The 12057-nt window shown below is 39.3% G+C and overlaps 2 protein-coding genes across 5 annotated transcripts; one reads left to right on the top strand and one right to left on the bottom strand.

Annotated features, from left to right (window-relative positions):
- The first annotated feature begins 24 nt into the window (after positions 1-24).
- Positions 25-3043, top strand: psmc3ip (PSMC3 interacting protein). Of its 3 annotated transcripts, none has more exons than XM_034593964.1 (9): positions 25-150; positions 973-1073; positions 1192-1281; positions 1402-1513; positions 1754-1899; positions 2002-2055; positions 2458-2517; positions 2648-2683; positions 2883-3043. In XM_034593964.1, exons 1-9 carry the CDS (start codon positions 132-134, stop codon positions 2940-2942), a joined length of 678 nt encoding a protein of 225 aa, XP_034449855.1. In that variant the 5' UTR covers positions 25-131; the 3' UTR covers positions 2943-3043. The 3 variants fall into 3 exon arrangements, with proteins under 3 accessions (XP_034449855.1, XP_034449857.1, XP_034449856.1); XM_034593966.1 differs by having other exon boundaries at positions 26-150; positions 2648-2729; positions 2883-3012; XM_034593965.1 differs by having other exon boundaries at positions 26-150; positions 2648-3043.
- Positions 3044-3807: 764 nt separating this feature from the next.
- mlx (MAX dimerization protein MLX) lies at positions 3808-11930 on the bottom strand. Of its 2 annotated transcripts, none has more exons than XM_034593961.1 (8): positions 11820-11930; positions 10216-10255; positions 9979-10068; positions 8284-8393; positions 8072-8174; positions 7583-7682; positions 6410-6611; positions 3808-5825 (listed from the first exon to the last, which is right to left on the bottom strand). In XM_034593961.1, the coding sequence occupies exons 1-8, from the start codon at positions 11856-11858 to the stop codon at positions 5769-5771; spliced, it is 741 nt and encodes a 246-aa protein (XP_034449852.1). In that variant the 5' UTR covers positions 11859-11930; the 3' UTR covers positions 3808-5768. The 2 variants fall into 2 exon arrangements, with proteins under 2 accessions (XP_034449852.1, XP_034449853.1); XM_034593962.1 differs by having other exon boundaries at positions 10216-10252; positions 11820-11918.
- Positions 11931-12057: the final 127 nt, after the last annotated feature.

Raw genomic sequence — 12057 nt, 5'->3', positions numbered from 1 at the left:
ATCCACGGCTGACTTGTCCCATCAGGGTGATTTCGACCTGAGTGACGCATCCTACGACAAAAGCGATCTTTTCCGTGACGCACATTTCGCGGGAGACTCGGTTGTGGAAGCTGAAAGCGGACGAGGTGAACATGAGTAAAAAAGAAAACGGTGAGTGAGGAGTTGTCGTTTTATCAGAGTGTGATGTCAGGTGACTCGGACTCACCCGCACCGAGCGAACCACATGTCAGCTGATGCGTTGGAAAGCTTAGCCCACAAGCTAACAGCTAACGTTAGCTGCGTAGCCTGTAGCCTGGTAGCAAGACAAGCTAACTGGCCTCAGAGCTCTCGAATGTTCCCGTGACGATACGCCCACTTTTCACGGCACATCTCTCCTGACTATAACAACAACCTGCTATTGGTTCCATTGGATCGAAGAGAACTTTATATAAAGTCTAATAAGCTTTTCTTTCACCTGCTGTAAATCTCCAGGGATGTGTCTGTGTGCCATGTTTTCAATACTGCGAGATCAGTGAGCAACAAACTGATCCAGAAGCAGATGGGTGGCTGCATTTTGGCCAATGTTTCCCACAATGCAACAGTCACAAGGGGTCACTATTGTCAAAGCAATGTGAAACTTTGTATCTGTGTATTTTACAAACAAGCACTGAAGTGTGTTTATGGTAGAATACATAACATTTGTAAAGTTTACTATGGCATTATTTGGTTTATGTTTTCAGAGTAGTTAGTAACTTCTTTGAAACATCAATTATTAAGATTCTTACTTTTTATTCTATCATGCATCACATTAATGTGTGTGTATTTGCTCGTGTGCAAATGCATTTTAACATGTTTTTATTTCTGTAAACATGTTTCTATTTATATCTATATTGTATGTAAAGCCCTTTGATCTGCATTTCTTGTATGAAAGGTGCTATACAAATAAAGTTTATTGTTATTATATGATCACATCGTTTTGCTTGTCATCCACAGGTGCACCAGTAATACTCGCCTATTTGAATGAGAAGAACCGGCCATACAGCGCCCAGGATGTCTTCTGCAATTTACAAAAGCAGCACGGGCTGGGTAAAACTGTGAGTTCAAAGTGTGTGTGTGTGTGTGTGTGTGTGTGTGTGTGTGTGTGTGTGTGTGTGTGTGTGTGTGTGTGTGTTATAAAATGACTAAATGATTGTGTATTTCTGATTTCACCAGGCAGTGGTCAAAGCCATGGAGCTACTGGCTCTAGAGGGCAAGATAAAGGAGAAAACGTATGGCAAGCAAAAGATTTATTTTGCGGACCAGGTGAGTGTGTTCATCTGTGTTACTTTGGACATGTGGTGCTCAACGTAACATGCACAAACGTTTTTTTTATAACGATTCACGTGTGTTTTGGCTGAAACTGTCTGCCGTCCCTCTCTACAGGCTCAGTTCGCAGATGTGAGTGACACAGACCTGAAGGGGATGGACTGTCAGATCTCGGAGCTCGGTGCAGAGGCTCAGTCCCTCACGCAGAGCTGCAAACAGTTAGATGCAGGTGGAGTACACTCTGCTAGTTGGTGTCTCAAGATGGAGCGTGGTGCATGTTTTCTTAGAGTCATCTCAGTACCATAATATTAGCATTTTGTACTGTTTTAGGCTACAGGATGTTGCAGTTTGATACACAAGTACAGTCAATGTTTTGCAGAAGTCCGAGTGTAAGGAAGAATGTTTTTGTCGTGCTTTATCTCTTTGAACGGTGATGTTGTGTAACCTCGGGTGAAATCTGTGATAACAGAGCTAAAGGAGCTCAACAGCTCCCTGACAGCAGAGGAAATGATGTCAGAGATCCAAGAGCTGAAAGCAGAGTGTTCTGGGTACAGAGCGCGCCTGGAGAAGATAAAGGCCGCCACAAATCACGTCACGCCTGAAGAGAAGGAGAAGGTGCCGAGTGCATTTTCTAGTTCCAGCACACTATCTCAGGAAGCTATTCCTCTATTTTTTTAAATTGACTTTACGATAACCTCGTAATATTTTAATTCACAGGTTTACAAAGAAAGGACAGTTTACGTGAAAGAGTGGAAAAAGAGGAAGAGATTGGTAATGTAACAAACATTTTCTGCTTCTAGCTTCTTGAATTGTGTGTTGAAGAAATCAGCGTGGCCTCTGAGAAATTGTGGATGTCATTTTTATTTTAACAGACTAAACCATTAACCAAGAAAAAATAGCATATTAATGGCAAAAAGTTAGTAGCTGCCCTAAATGTACATTTTGAGTATGTTTTTTTTTAATTGGTGACACATATGTTCTACAACTGTAGCTCTTGTACTGCCACATTTTAAGTATTCAACTTTATAAATCTTCAATAAAAATGTAGCATTTTGTTACTAGTATTACAAGCAGTAAATGAAAAGGTAAATTAGAAGGGAGCTTTTTAGATCTGAAAATATCTGTTGTCTTTGTCGCCACTTAAGTTTTGAACTCTGTGTGCTTCTCTTTTAGGCTTCCGACATGATAGATTCGATCCTGGAGGGATATCCTAAGAGCAAGAAGGAGTTCCTAGTGAGTGAAAGCAGCTCATCAAATCCATTTTCCAAATCTCCGTTTCTTACGTTTGTGACAACCCTAGATGTTTGGTTTCTGTGGCAGCATTTCTTCTTCACTAATGAATAACCTGGTGCTGCTCTTACAGGATGAAGTCGGAGTCGAGACGGACGAGGACTGCAAGGTGGTTGTTCCAAGTACTTGAGAGAAGCTTGTTCTGCTACTTCATCATAAGCCTTTAGATTACACATCAGAACAAACTGAGCCACGGCACATTTTATTTAAAGCTTTTCTTTTGAACAAATAATACAGGTTATATAAAAGGCAACTGGAACAACAGCTTTTTATAGAATATTTATACACTATGTATTGTCATTAGACAGCACTCAGGGATGCCCTACACGTCTAGAATGAAAATGGCAATTACTTCATTATTGCTCTAAGAGGTTTATATTCTTTGTTCTTATGTTTGTTGTTGTTTTTGCCATGTGTTTTGAAAACTGTTAAAAGAAAAACCCATATTTTATTAAAACATGGACGGTTATTCACATTCTATTTTTCCCTTTGGGCTGTTTTTCATTCAGTGTTGGGGCACACATGGTAAAGTTATTTAATTTTCACAACATGAACATTTGAAGCTGAAACTCAAATTTGGAAATTTGAATTTCTTACAACACAATCAAACTCATCTTTCTCAGTTTTCTTAAAACACTGGAGTTTTTTTCAGGGTCATCAGCTGCAGAGACGGAGGCCACTGTTTTCCTGCTCACTTTATTTTCAAAATGTATTTTGCGCAAACACTTGTTTTTATTTACAGGTTAAAAACACTTTGAATTGTCATATACACAGAGTGGCCACTCTATTGGGTGCACTTGTAAAATCTAATGCCATCCAACAGTCTAAACAAACATCTTTTTCGCCAAGGAGGTTCTATTTTCACCCCAGTCTGTTTGTTTATCAGCAGGATTACGCTTAAAACTACAGAAAATATTCCACAGAACTTCGATCCAGACAAAGGGGCAGATCCAAGAGTTTTCTTTCCCCCTTTTCTTTAAATTATTCTCTGAGATTTTTGCCAATTTCCCAGGGAATAATTCATGGATTTTGCTGGAATAAAAATCATATTTAGATGGACTGAAATCTGAGTGTGTGAAATTGGGTGCAGCTTAATTGAATTTCAGGCGACTGTCGGGCCTGTCAGAGAGATATCATTTTAACTCATAGTGGTTATGGTGTTTCACTGGACTGTGTTCTGTTTAAACCTGTAAAGTACAAACACCTCAAACTCAGTTCAACACCACTTCCAACTACAACCTCAATAATAATCATTTATTTAAATCATTACCTCTTGATAGTATCATCACAATTACTTGACATTATTATTTTAAGTAAAGGCAGAGCTGGTGTATTGAATCATGATTGATTCCAAAGGCAAACCTCATGAAGTCACCTGAGAGTGTAAATGGCTTTTGTACAACTACTGAAAGAAAACCACCAGAAATCTGTTTCCCTGTGAATAAAGCAACAGAAAAGTACCTACAGAAACAAAACAGTGTAAAAATTTGATTTGTCATCTTAGAAATCCACTGTTTTCATTCAGTGCAGATTGTCTGTAGATCTCTGCTTTGGTCTGTTCACAATCTCTCCTGGAACCTGTGACTGGTGTGAACAGTCCTGGATATTCAAAAAAAAGCTTTTCTAATCACAGACAAATGCTATCACATAATTTCTACTGATACTCAGCACAAAAGCCACTGTCACCCAAAATAAACAGCATTTAAAATGTTTGTATTAAAACAACTTTCTTTTGATTCAGGAGAAAACTGCAAAATCAACACTTTGTATTTAAAAATCCTCTTCAGAAAAAAAAAAAATGTATAACTGCAACTGGATAACTGCGTGTAAATAAACAGAATCTGTTCACAATATGCGGTGTAACACAATTATCGTCAAAGTCCATAGACTGAATATAAACTGATATACAGTTCAGACCTGTATGCTGCCTCATTACAAACCAGTTTAACTGGGGATCATGGCAACTGGTGATTTGTTGTCTATGTTCCAGATGTTGCTGGTTGGTTGCAGATCCGTCATTTTCACAAAATGACATGATGAAGCAGTATTAGCTTCTGGACTGATGTCGATCTCATTACGCCGCTGAGACGTTCGGTGCGCGTTTTTACTCTGTCAGCTGTATAACACCAGATGTTGTTTACGGAAACGCCCATGTTATCTGGTGATAGTCCGAACACAGAATAAACGTTTCTGTTTTGTTTTTCGTACTTTCTGTAATGCAAGTGTTGTTTATCTGTGTGTAATCAACAGATGATCGCCATGTCGTTTCCAATCCCGTTCAAGTTTTTTTACACTTTGTTTATTTTTTTACCCATATGATTTATACTGTTGTCTAAACGTGATGTTGACACGGACACATTCCATTAACTTGTGATGTGTTTTTGTTTGATGTTTATTTCAACGAGACCTTCACTATATCACCGCACTTCGGATACAGGCGCTTTGTAAAAAATGACGAGTCTGCGACCGACAAAATCTGGAATTAAGACAACAAATCACCAGTTGCCCCGATCCCCAGTTAAACTGGAACACCGGCCACCCATGACAGCTCAGCATCTCTGTCGGCTCGTCACAGCCACTTTGATAAAAAACTTCACAGTCTGTGTCACTAAAGCTAGAAATCTGAAAACGGCCTGAGAGCTCAGTTAGGAGAGGTGACGGTTACCCTGCAGTAGAACAGTAGTGGTGGAGTATTCTCCATTGTCTGCTGTGGTTCAGGAGTGGTGTGGCTGAGAGGAGACCTTTGGTTCAGCATGAAACTACAAACTTGTGCTCGTTGGGACACAGAGGGAGGTTTTACTCGGGCAGCTACTGCAAAAAACTAAACTAAAGGGTTAATGCATTCAACACAACACATTCGTTTGCAAACATTTGTTTTGACCCCTGAGCTCTGTTTCCTCATGCGTTTCTTAGCAAAACCACAATAAGAAATATGAATCGTCAGCTGAGGCGGATGAGGCCGAGGCTCTCTGTTTATGTACACTTTCAAAATGTTATCTCAAACAAGCCAATGCAGCTTTTCCATCTCTGCCCACAGTGGGCGTTGAGGTAATTCAAATGCAGCCAGGCAGTCACAGATGAGCTGAAGTGAGTGTAAATGCTGTGCTGTGGCCTGAAGGCTGATAGCAGTGTCCACCCTGAGAGGCCGGAACAAGTCCCACAAACTGGGAGCTGAGTCCAGAGGTTTCACTCGATCAATACAGCTGACCGCTGAGCTGCCGGAGCACTCCGACCACAAACTCCCTCAGCGTCTGGGAGAGAGCAGAGGAAGCACAAAGGATGTGATTATCTCAACATTATCAGAGCAAATAAGAGGTGTTGTGATTTACCTGTAGTGATGATTATCAGGATATTTAAATAAAATAATTAATATATTGATTTGACAATATATTTCTGTTAACATTTCCATTTCTTTCTGTTGTGATGCAGTAACTGTGTGTGCTGGTGTCGTCACGTGTTCTTTATATATAAAAGGAGGCAGACTTATAATGATAGTGGGGCAAGTGAAATGCAATATTTTGATATGATACAATAAATGAATACATTCAAGGAACAAGTGAGCAATCTATGATCACATAAACCCTCTTCGATCACCTTTGATAACATCTTCAAGTGTAATTCATGATCATGCAAAAAAGAAGATATATTCAGTCAAAGAATTGAATACAAACTTTCTATAGATGCTCTGCTAATGTCTTTAATGTGAATTCCTTTGGCTTTGATAATCTAATATCATGACAGCCCAGGAAGCAATGCTTAAAGTCATTACATCCATAATAACAATGTATATGTACCCGATCTGCTGTCTGCAATACAACGATTCCTGTTTCCTTACCTGTGGCTTGCAGTGCTCCTCGATCCAGCTGAAAACACAGGCGGAGAGCTCCTGGAAGCTGTTCACCGACACACAGTTGTTGAAAGACACGAACAGAGAATCCATGATGCTCTGAAAGATGTTGAACTTGACCTGGTCAGACACCTGATCTTCTCCCTGCTGTGGGTTGTTCTGGTGGGCCTTCACTATGTGCTCGTAGTTCCTATTAGAGAAGACAAGTAGTGTTGACTGAAAGACGCCTGAGAGTCTGAACCAAGTTCATGTCTTTGTTTACATTTGTTTTCATCTCCTACGTGGGCTGTGTCCACCTACACTTTGTATTGATTGGTTAGTCGACAGGCGTGTGTCTGACGTCAGCATGTTGTCGGCAAAAAAAAAAAAAGAGTCTTTCCGTTTTGAATGAACCAGCTCCCTTCGTTAATTTCATTGCCACTGTAATATCATTATTGTATTGCTACCAGCATCACCAACTTCAGCCACAGTACTCGACACTAGTTTGAATGGGCCAAAGGAAAGTCATCATCGCTCAAACATTATATCGTCTGAGGCCGTTCCTGCTTCTTTTTCTTGTTAGATTCTGTCTCAACTTCCTACAATTGGTGTAAAAAAAAGCCAATCTTAACAATGATTTGTTTGATCCGTGGTCCGAGGGACCTTTCACAACTGTTACTTTTGTTTACAAATAAACTGGAAAGTCTGGATCAAGCAAGGTAGGTGTGAGAGCGCCCTTATGGTTACAACTGTTAAAAAAAAAAAAGAGGATTAACTGGATCTATTCTTTCCGTACACTGGATGAAATAGTAAGCCTCCACAGCAAATGTAACAGATAAAAAATGCAGCATTTACAGCTTTTAGTCGAGGGCATTTCCTCCTATTTCTCAGATCTGATAGTAACTTTACTTGTGCTGTGTAAGGGCTCCTATCAAAGCATTTCTCACTCGAGAGATTTCTCTTTTAGTGCGGGCGCAGCATTTCTTTTAAAATCCATCTTTTCATCTGTCTGGATGCAGAACATTCATGACTTCGGAATTCAAATGAGGCAGATATCTTTTCAGGGTTTTTGCCTTCAAGTAGGGATGCATTAGTTTGTCAAAAAAAAACATATAGTGCAACTGTGTCGATGATTATGGAAAAAATAGTGTCTCGACTTTACAGCCCTGAAGAAACTCTCACGTTTTCATGATCTTCAACGCCATCACTTCTTTCCTTAATACAGTAACTTCCTCCTCTTGCTTCTTCTTTTCTTTATGAAGAAAATGGATGTAGTCGATTGCTGAGAAATAAAATACAGAAATGCATCGGTCAGGGACTTCTTCATTGAACAAAACCTCAAGTACAATTCGACAAGTTTTCATCTACCTTGGTCTTATCCCTCCACCAACCCCGATATGCATATATATCTTAATGAGCCTGTAATACTGTATTTGTGATTACGGGGCTAAAAGCAGCATGCATGCAGATTATGACATATGAATGGAGTGAGAAATAAACTGGTAACACTGCCGGTTTTTGTGATATGGGGTTTTAAATAACAACTTGGTAATAATGCTAAGTTTGACAGAAAAACTCTGAACTGATGGAGACAGTAAATTGTCGAATGATGTATTAACTACTTTGACAAATACCCATGACTTCATCCAATAAGACAACATCGCATCTTACTTTTCTGCAGAACGGTTGCTTTGCTGATTTTCTGGGCTCCCACTGCGAATTCAGACTGCTGCTGACAGGTTGGAACTATTGCCTGGAGGTCATCATAACCTTTCTAAAGTTTTTTTTTCAAAAGAAAGTCATAGATATCAAGTATAAAAAAATACACAACTCAAAACTTCAAGTAGGTCGCAGAGATCAACTGCAACGTACTGTAGCTTTACCTTGATAGCGTCCCTACGCTTCTGCTCAGCCTGGGAGTGCGCTTGTCTCCGTCGATCTTTATACGAGTCCTTATATGACGGCTCGTGTCTGTAGTCACTATCTTCATCATCTGTTCAAAAACATATTAAATCTCAGATCAGATAAAGCTATGGATTTTCACAGCCTAGTGTAATGGTGGGGAACTTTAGGCTGTTTCTGAATATCATCTGGAAACAACTGTGCAAAGGTGGTATTAATTATCAAATTCAGGAACCTGTGGATGGTGGGAGGGTCGACTTTCTTCAAAATACATTACATCTACTTTGTGGACACCAAAAGATGTTCTGAATCAAACAAACACAAGGTAAACTTCAAGGACTGTGTTTCCTAATAACTTCTGATAAATGTGTGTTTCAATTTCTGAAAATGTTATTTATGTCATTTATTTTATTTTTAAATGCACATGGATAGCCCTGGATTCTGTGCAAAGTCCTGCACATCCTATGCAATGGACAATGACTCCAAAGAGATTATCTCTATGGTGACAGTGGACAAACAAGAACAATGCTGAACAGCGTCATCATGGAGAAGGAAGTGTTCAACAGGTCTTTCGACATACTCCATCATCGCACTGCAAATCAGAGTGAAATATGTACCAAATGTAAATTTACTGAAAAAAGTAAACAGGTTTTGAGGTTTGTTATTTGTCCAGTTCTCTTTTTATCAATGTTTTAAGTTATGTTAACCAATCAATCAAATTTTGTTTGTATAGCCCATATTCACAAATCACAATTTGTCTCATAGGGCTTTAACAAGGTGTAACATCCTCTGCCCTTAACCCTCAACAAGAATAAGGAAAAACTACTAAAAAACCCTTTTAACAGGGTAAAAAGAACGTAGAAACCTCAGAGAGAGCCACATGTGAGGGATCCCTCTCCCAGGACGTGCTGCAGATGTCTGTATCACATTACATCTGTCTCTGTTACATCTGTTTTGTTCATTATTCATACAATGAAGCCACTTGAGTAGATACAGTCCTGGGCTGGCTCTCAGTATGAAGTGTGTGCCTCTGCCCGTGCTCGTCTGATGGGAGAGGCTAAAGAAAAAGAGACCTTCCATCTCAAAATATTAGTATTCACTGTCCTACTTAGGAGACTAAACAATCAACTACGTTTCCAGCGATCTCACCTACTGCAGCTTTGAATGGCATACTGACAAATGCTGAAATTGGTTTTCATAATAATAATAATAACAATATTTTTTTTTGTTTTCTGACAGCAAGCTCTTTAGTTTCCCAGACACAAGGGGAATTATCTTGACAACAATGGACCAGCAATGAGTAGCAGAACAGGTTTTTCCTTTCATTAGTAGCAGGAAGCAAAGTGAAAGAAAGCAGGCTCAGAGTCCATTTTACAATAGTAATTATACCATCGGTAAATGGTCTGTATTTATATATTGCTTTTCTAGTCGAGTAGAGTTTCTTGCCATTCACCCATTCACATCTATGGGCACTTTTTCTATGACAGAATCATCATCAAATAAGAAAAAAATATATTTTAAGAAATAATCTTTTTTTATATTACACAGTACACACATTTTAGAGAAACCATTCAGTGTGAGGTGTTGGCAAACAAACGTTTACATCACAATCTTGATGTAGCACAAATTCTCTATTGAACCACAATGAAAAATCGCTGCTGTTACAACCACATTACCTGTGTTTGGTACTGAAGAGGCACTTGTCGAGCCAATGCTGTTGGCCCTGGACACCACGGTACCCTTTCTGGCTGTTTCAGTGAAGAAACCTACAAAGCAAGACAGCAACCAAATAAAAAGACCAGAACTAGATTGACCAAATAATCTCAAAACAGCAGAAACACAAGGTCACAGTAACAGTTCAAATATCGAATAATATGTCAAAATACAGGATATAAAACAGACTGAACACTCACTGTGGTCAAAGCCACCGTCGCTGAAGGCACTGTCTGTCTGCTGCGCCATCACCAGATAACAGAAGATGGAAAAAAGGGAGAATTGAGGCTGAGAGGCTGGAACCACGAGAGGAGAATTGTGCTGCCCTAAATTCACTGACAATAAACCAGTAGCTAGCTGGTCTGATGAACTGACTAAACCCCCAACTGAGCATTGCCCTGATTTGTACAGATCAAGTATGCAGGGGGAAAAGAGCTGGACCAAATAACAACTTCAATCACAGGTGCAATGTTTGATCTAGGGCATCAAAACACAATAATAACTGCAATTTGTGGTCTCTAAAGATAGGAAGAGTTTCCATCAATGCTACCAGGGGGTACAACACAATGCGTTTAATTATTGTATCACTTATTTCTGCTAAATGACAGGGACTAAAGGTTTCACTCTCTCAAAATCACACGAGAACTATACCAAAAGAAACCTGTATTAAATGTTACCCTTTAAAATAGACTTTGTAAGATAAGATCAACAGCTTTGTTAATGTTTCTTTATTTTAACATATTTCTGTTAATCAGATCGAACAGATATAATGGACAGACATCACTTTGTGGAAAGCTTCAATCAATACTTATGATACCAAGTCATCTCCTAATTACAAATGAATGCATTTCTGAAGCTACATCAGTGTTTCAAACAAGTTGAATTTGCAGTCAGCGCTGACTTTTTACAGCCAACTACACTACATGCTACATTACATGCAATAAATCTGCACTTTCATATGGTTTCCAACGTTAGGTACAGTTTCCTTCAATGCTTTCAGGTGTAAGGGTTAGGGTTAAGGGTTGTATTTCATTTGGAAATTAAATCTATTTTCACTTGTTTAACAAGGACTAAAAGGTTTCACTTTCTCCATTTAGATGTGACAGCTAAACCATATCATTCTCTAAAAGAGTTTGTAAGATAATAAATAATAAAGCTGTTGATTTCATTTCATATCACAAACGTGTAGATTCACATGATCACTTAGAATAGACATATGTGAGACAACTGCTTTTTTAAATTTTAACTGTTATGATCAGATACCACAGATCTATATATATATATATATATATGCATGATCTTGTGGAACGCTCCAGACAATATTTATAAAACCAAGTCGTCTACCAATAACAAATAAAAACATTTCTGAGTCTACATCAGTGTTGAATTTGCTGTGAGCACTAACTAATCAAGCTAAATAACAACTCTACGTGTTGCTATGCTTCTTCAATAAATCTGCATCCCACAGGAACTGTTAAAATGAGGAAACAATATGAAAACAATGATCATCTTCGCAGTCCGTGTGTTCGGTAAACGGAGACATGTCCCCCCCCGAACACATGAGCTGTAAATGGACCAGACGAGTCCCCCTCTCAGGGCGTTTTGTTTACTTTGACTAGCTAGCTACACGCTAACAGCTTCACAACAAGCTAGCGCTAGCCGTGGAGCTAACGCAGCTCTGCCCCTGAAACAAACGTCAATTTTCAGGCAAAACAGCCGTTGTCACTTGTCGCTGTTGTCACACAACAGTCGTACGAGTCATGTCGACAGAAAGTGACGATGGACAGAAAGGAACGTGTCTTACTCTCCAGTGGTCTTCAGGAGACGCGGTCGGGTCCGTCATCTTTATAGTGCTACATTACCGATAGCCCTGCTGCCTTCCAGTGCACCTCGTAAATTCCAGTTTCTCACACTTGGGAAAGTTTGAGAAAAGGGAACTCCTCTCTGTGATGAGCGAAATATTTACATCCTTTACTTAAGTTAAGCCACCAATCCAACAAGGACTAAAAATACCAATTTGTTTTTAATAAGGCTGGGTAATA

Source organism: Hippoglossus hippoglossus, chromosome 8 (assembly GCF_009819705.1).
Source record: "Hippoglossus hippoglossus isolate fHipHip1 chromosome 8, fHipHip1.pri, whole genome shotgun sequence".
NCBI classification, from domain to species: domain Eukaryota; kingdom Metazoa; phylum Chordata; class Actinopteri; order Pleuronectiformes; family Pleuronectidae; genus Hippoglossus; species Hippoglossus hippoglossus.
Note: the sequence above shows the minus strand (reverse complement) of the source record. Positions and strands in the feature narration are given on the sequence as shown.

Bases quoted from the DNA above. Each gene is read 5' to 3' on its own strand.
- psmc3ip (XM_034593964.1), top strand. The intron at 2,056-2,457 runs GTAATGTAACAA...CTTCTCTTTTAG, and splicing joins GGAAAAAGAGGAAGAGATTG to GCTTCCGACATGATAGATTC. The intron at 2,518-2,647 runs GTGAGTGAAAGC...CTGCTCTTACAG, and splicing joins AGAGCAAGAAGGAGTTCCTA to GATGAAGTCGGAGTCGAGAC.
- mlx (XM_034593961.1), bottom strand. From the start codon at position 11,858: ATGACGGACCCGACCGCGTCTCCTGAAGACCACTGGAGA. The intron at 6,612-7,582 runs GTGAGAGTTTCT...CTTCTCTAATAG, and splicing joins GCGTTGAAGATCATGAAAAC to GAACTACGAGCACATAGTGA. The intron at 5,826-6,409 runs GTAAGGAAACAG...GCTCTCTCCCAG, and splicing joins AGGAGCACTGCAAGCCACAG to ACGCTGAGGGAGTTTGTGGT.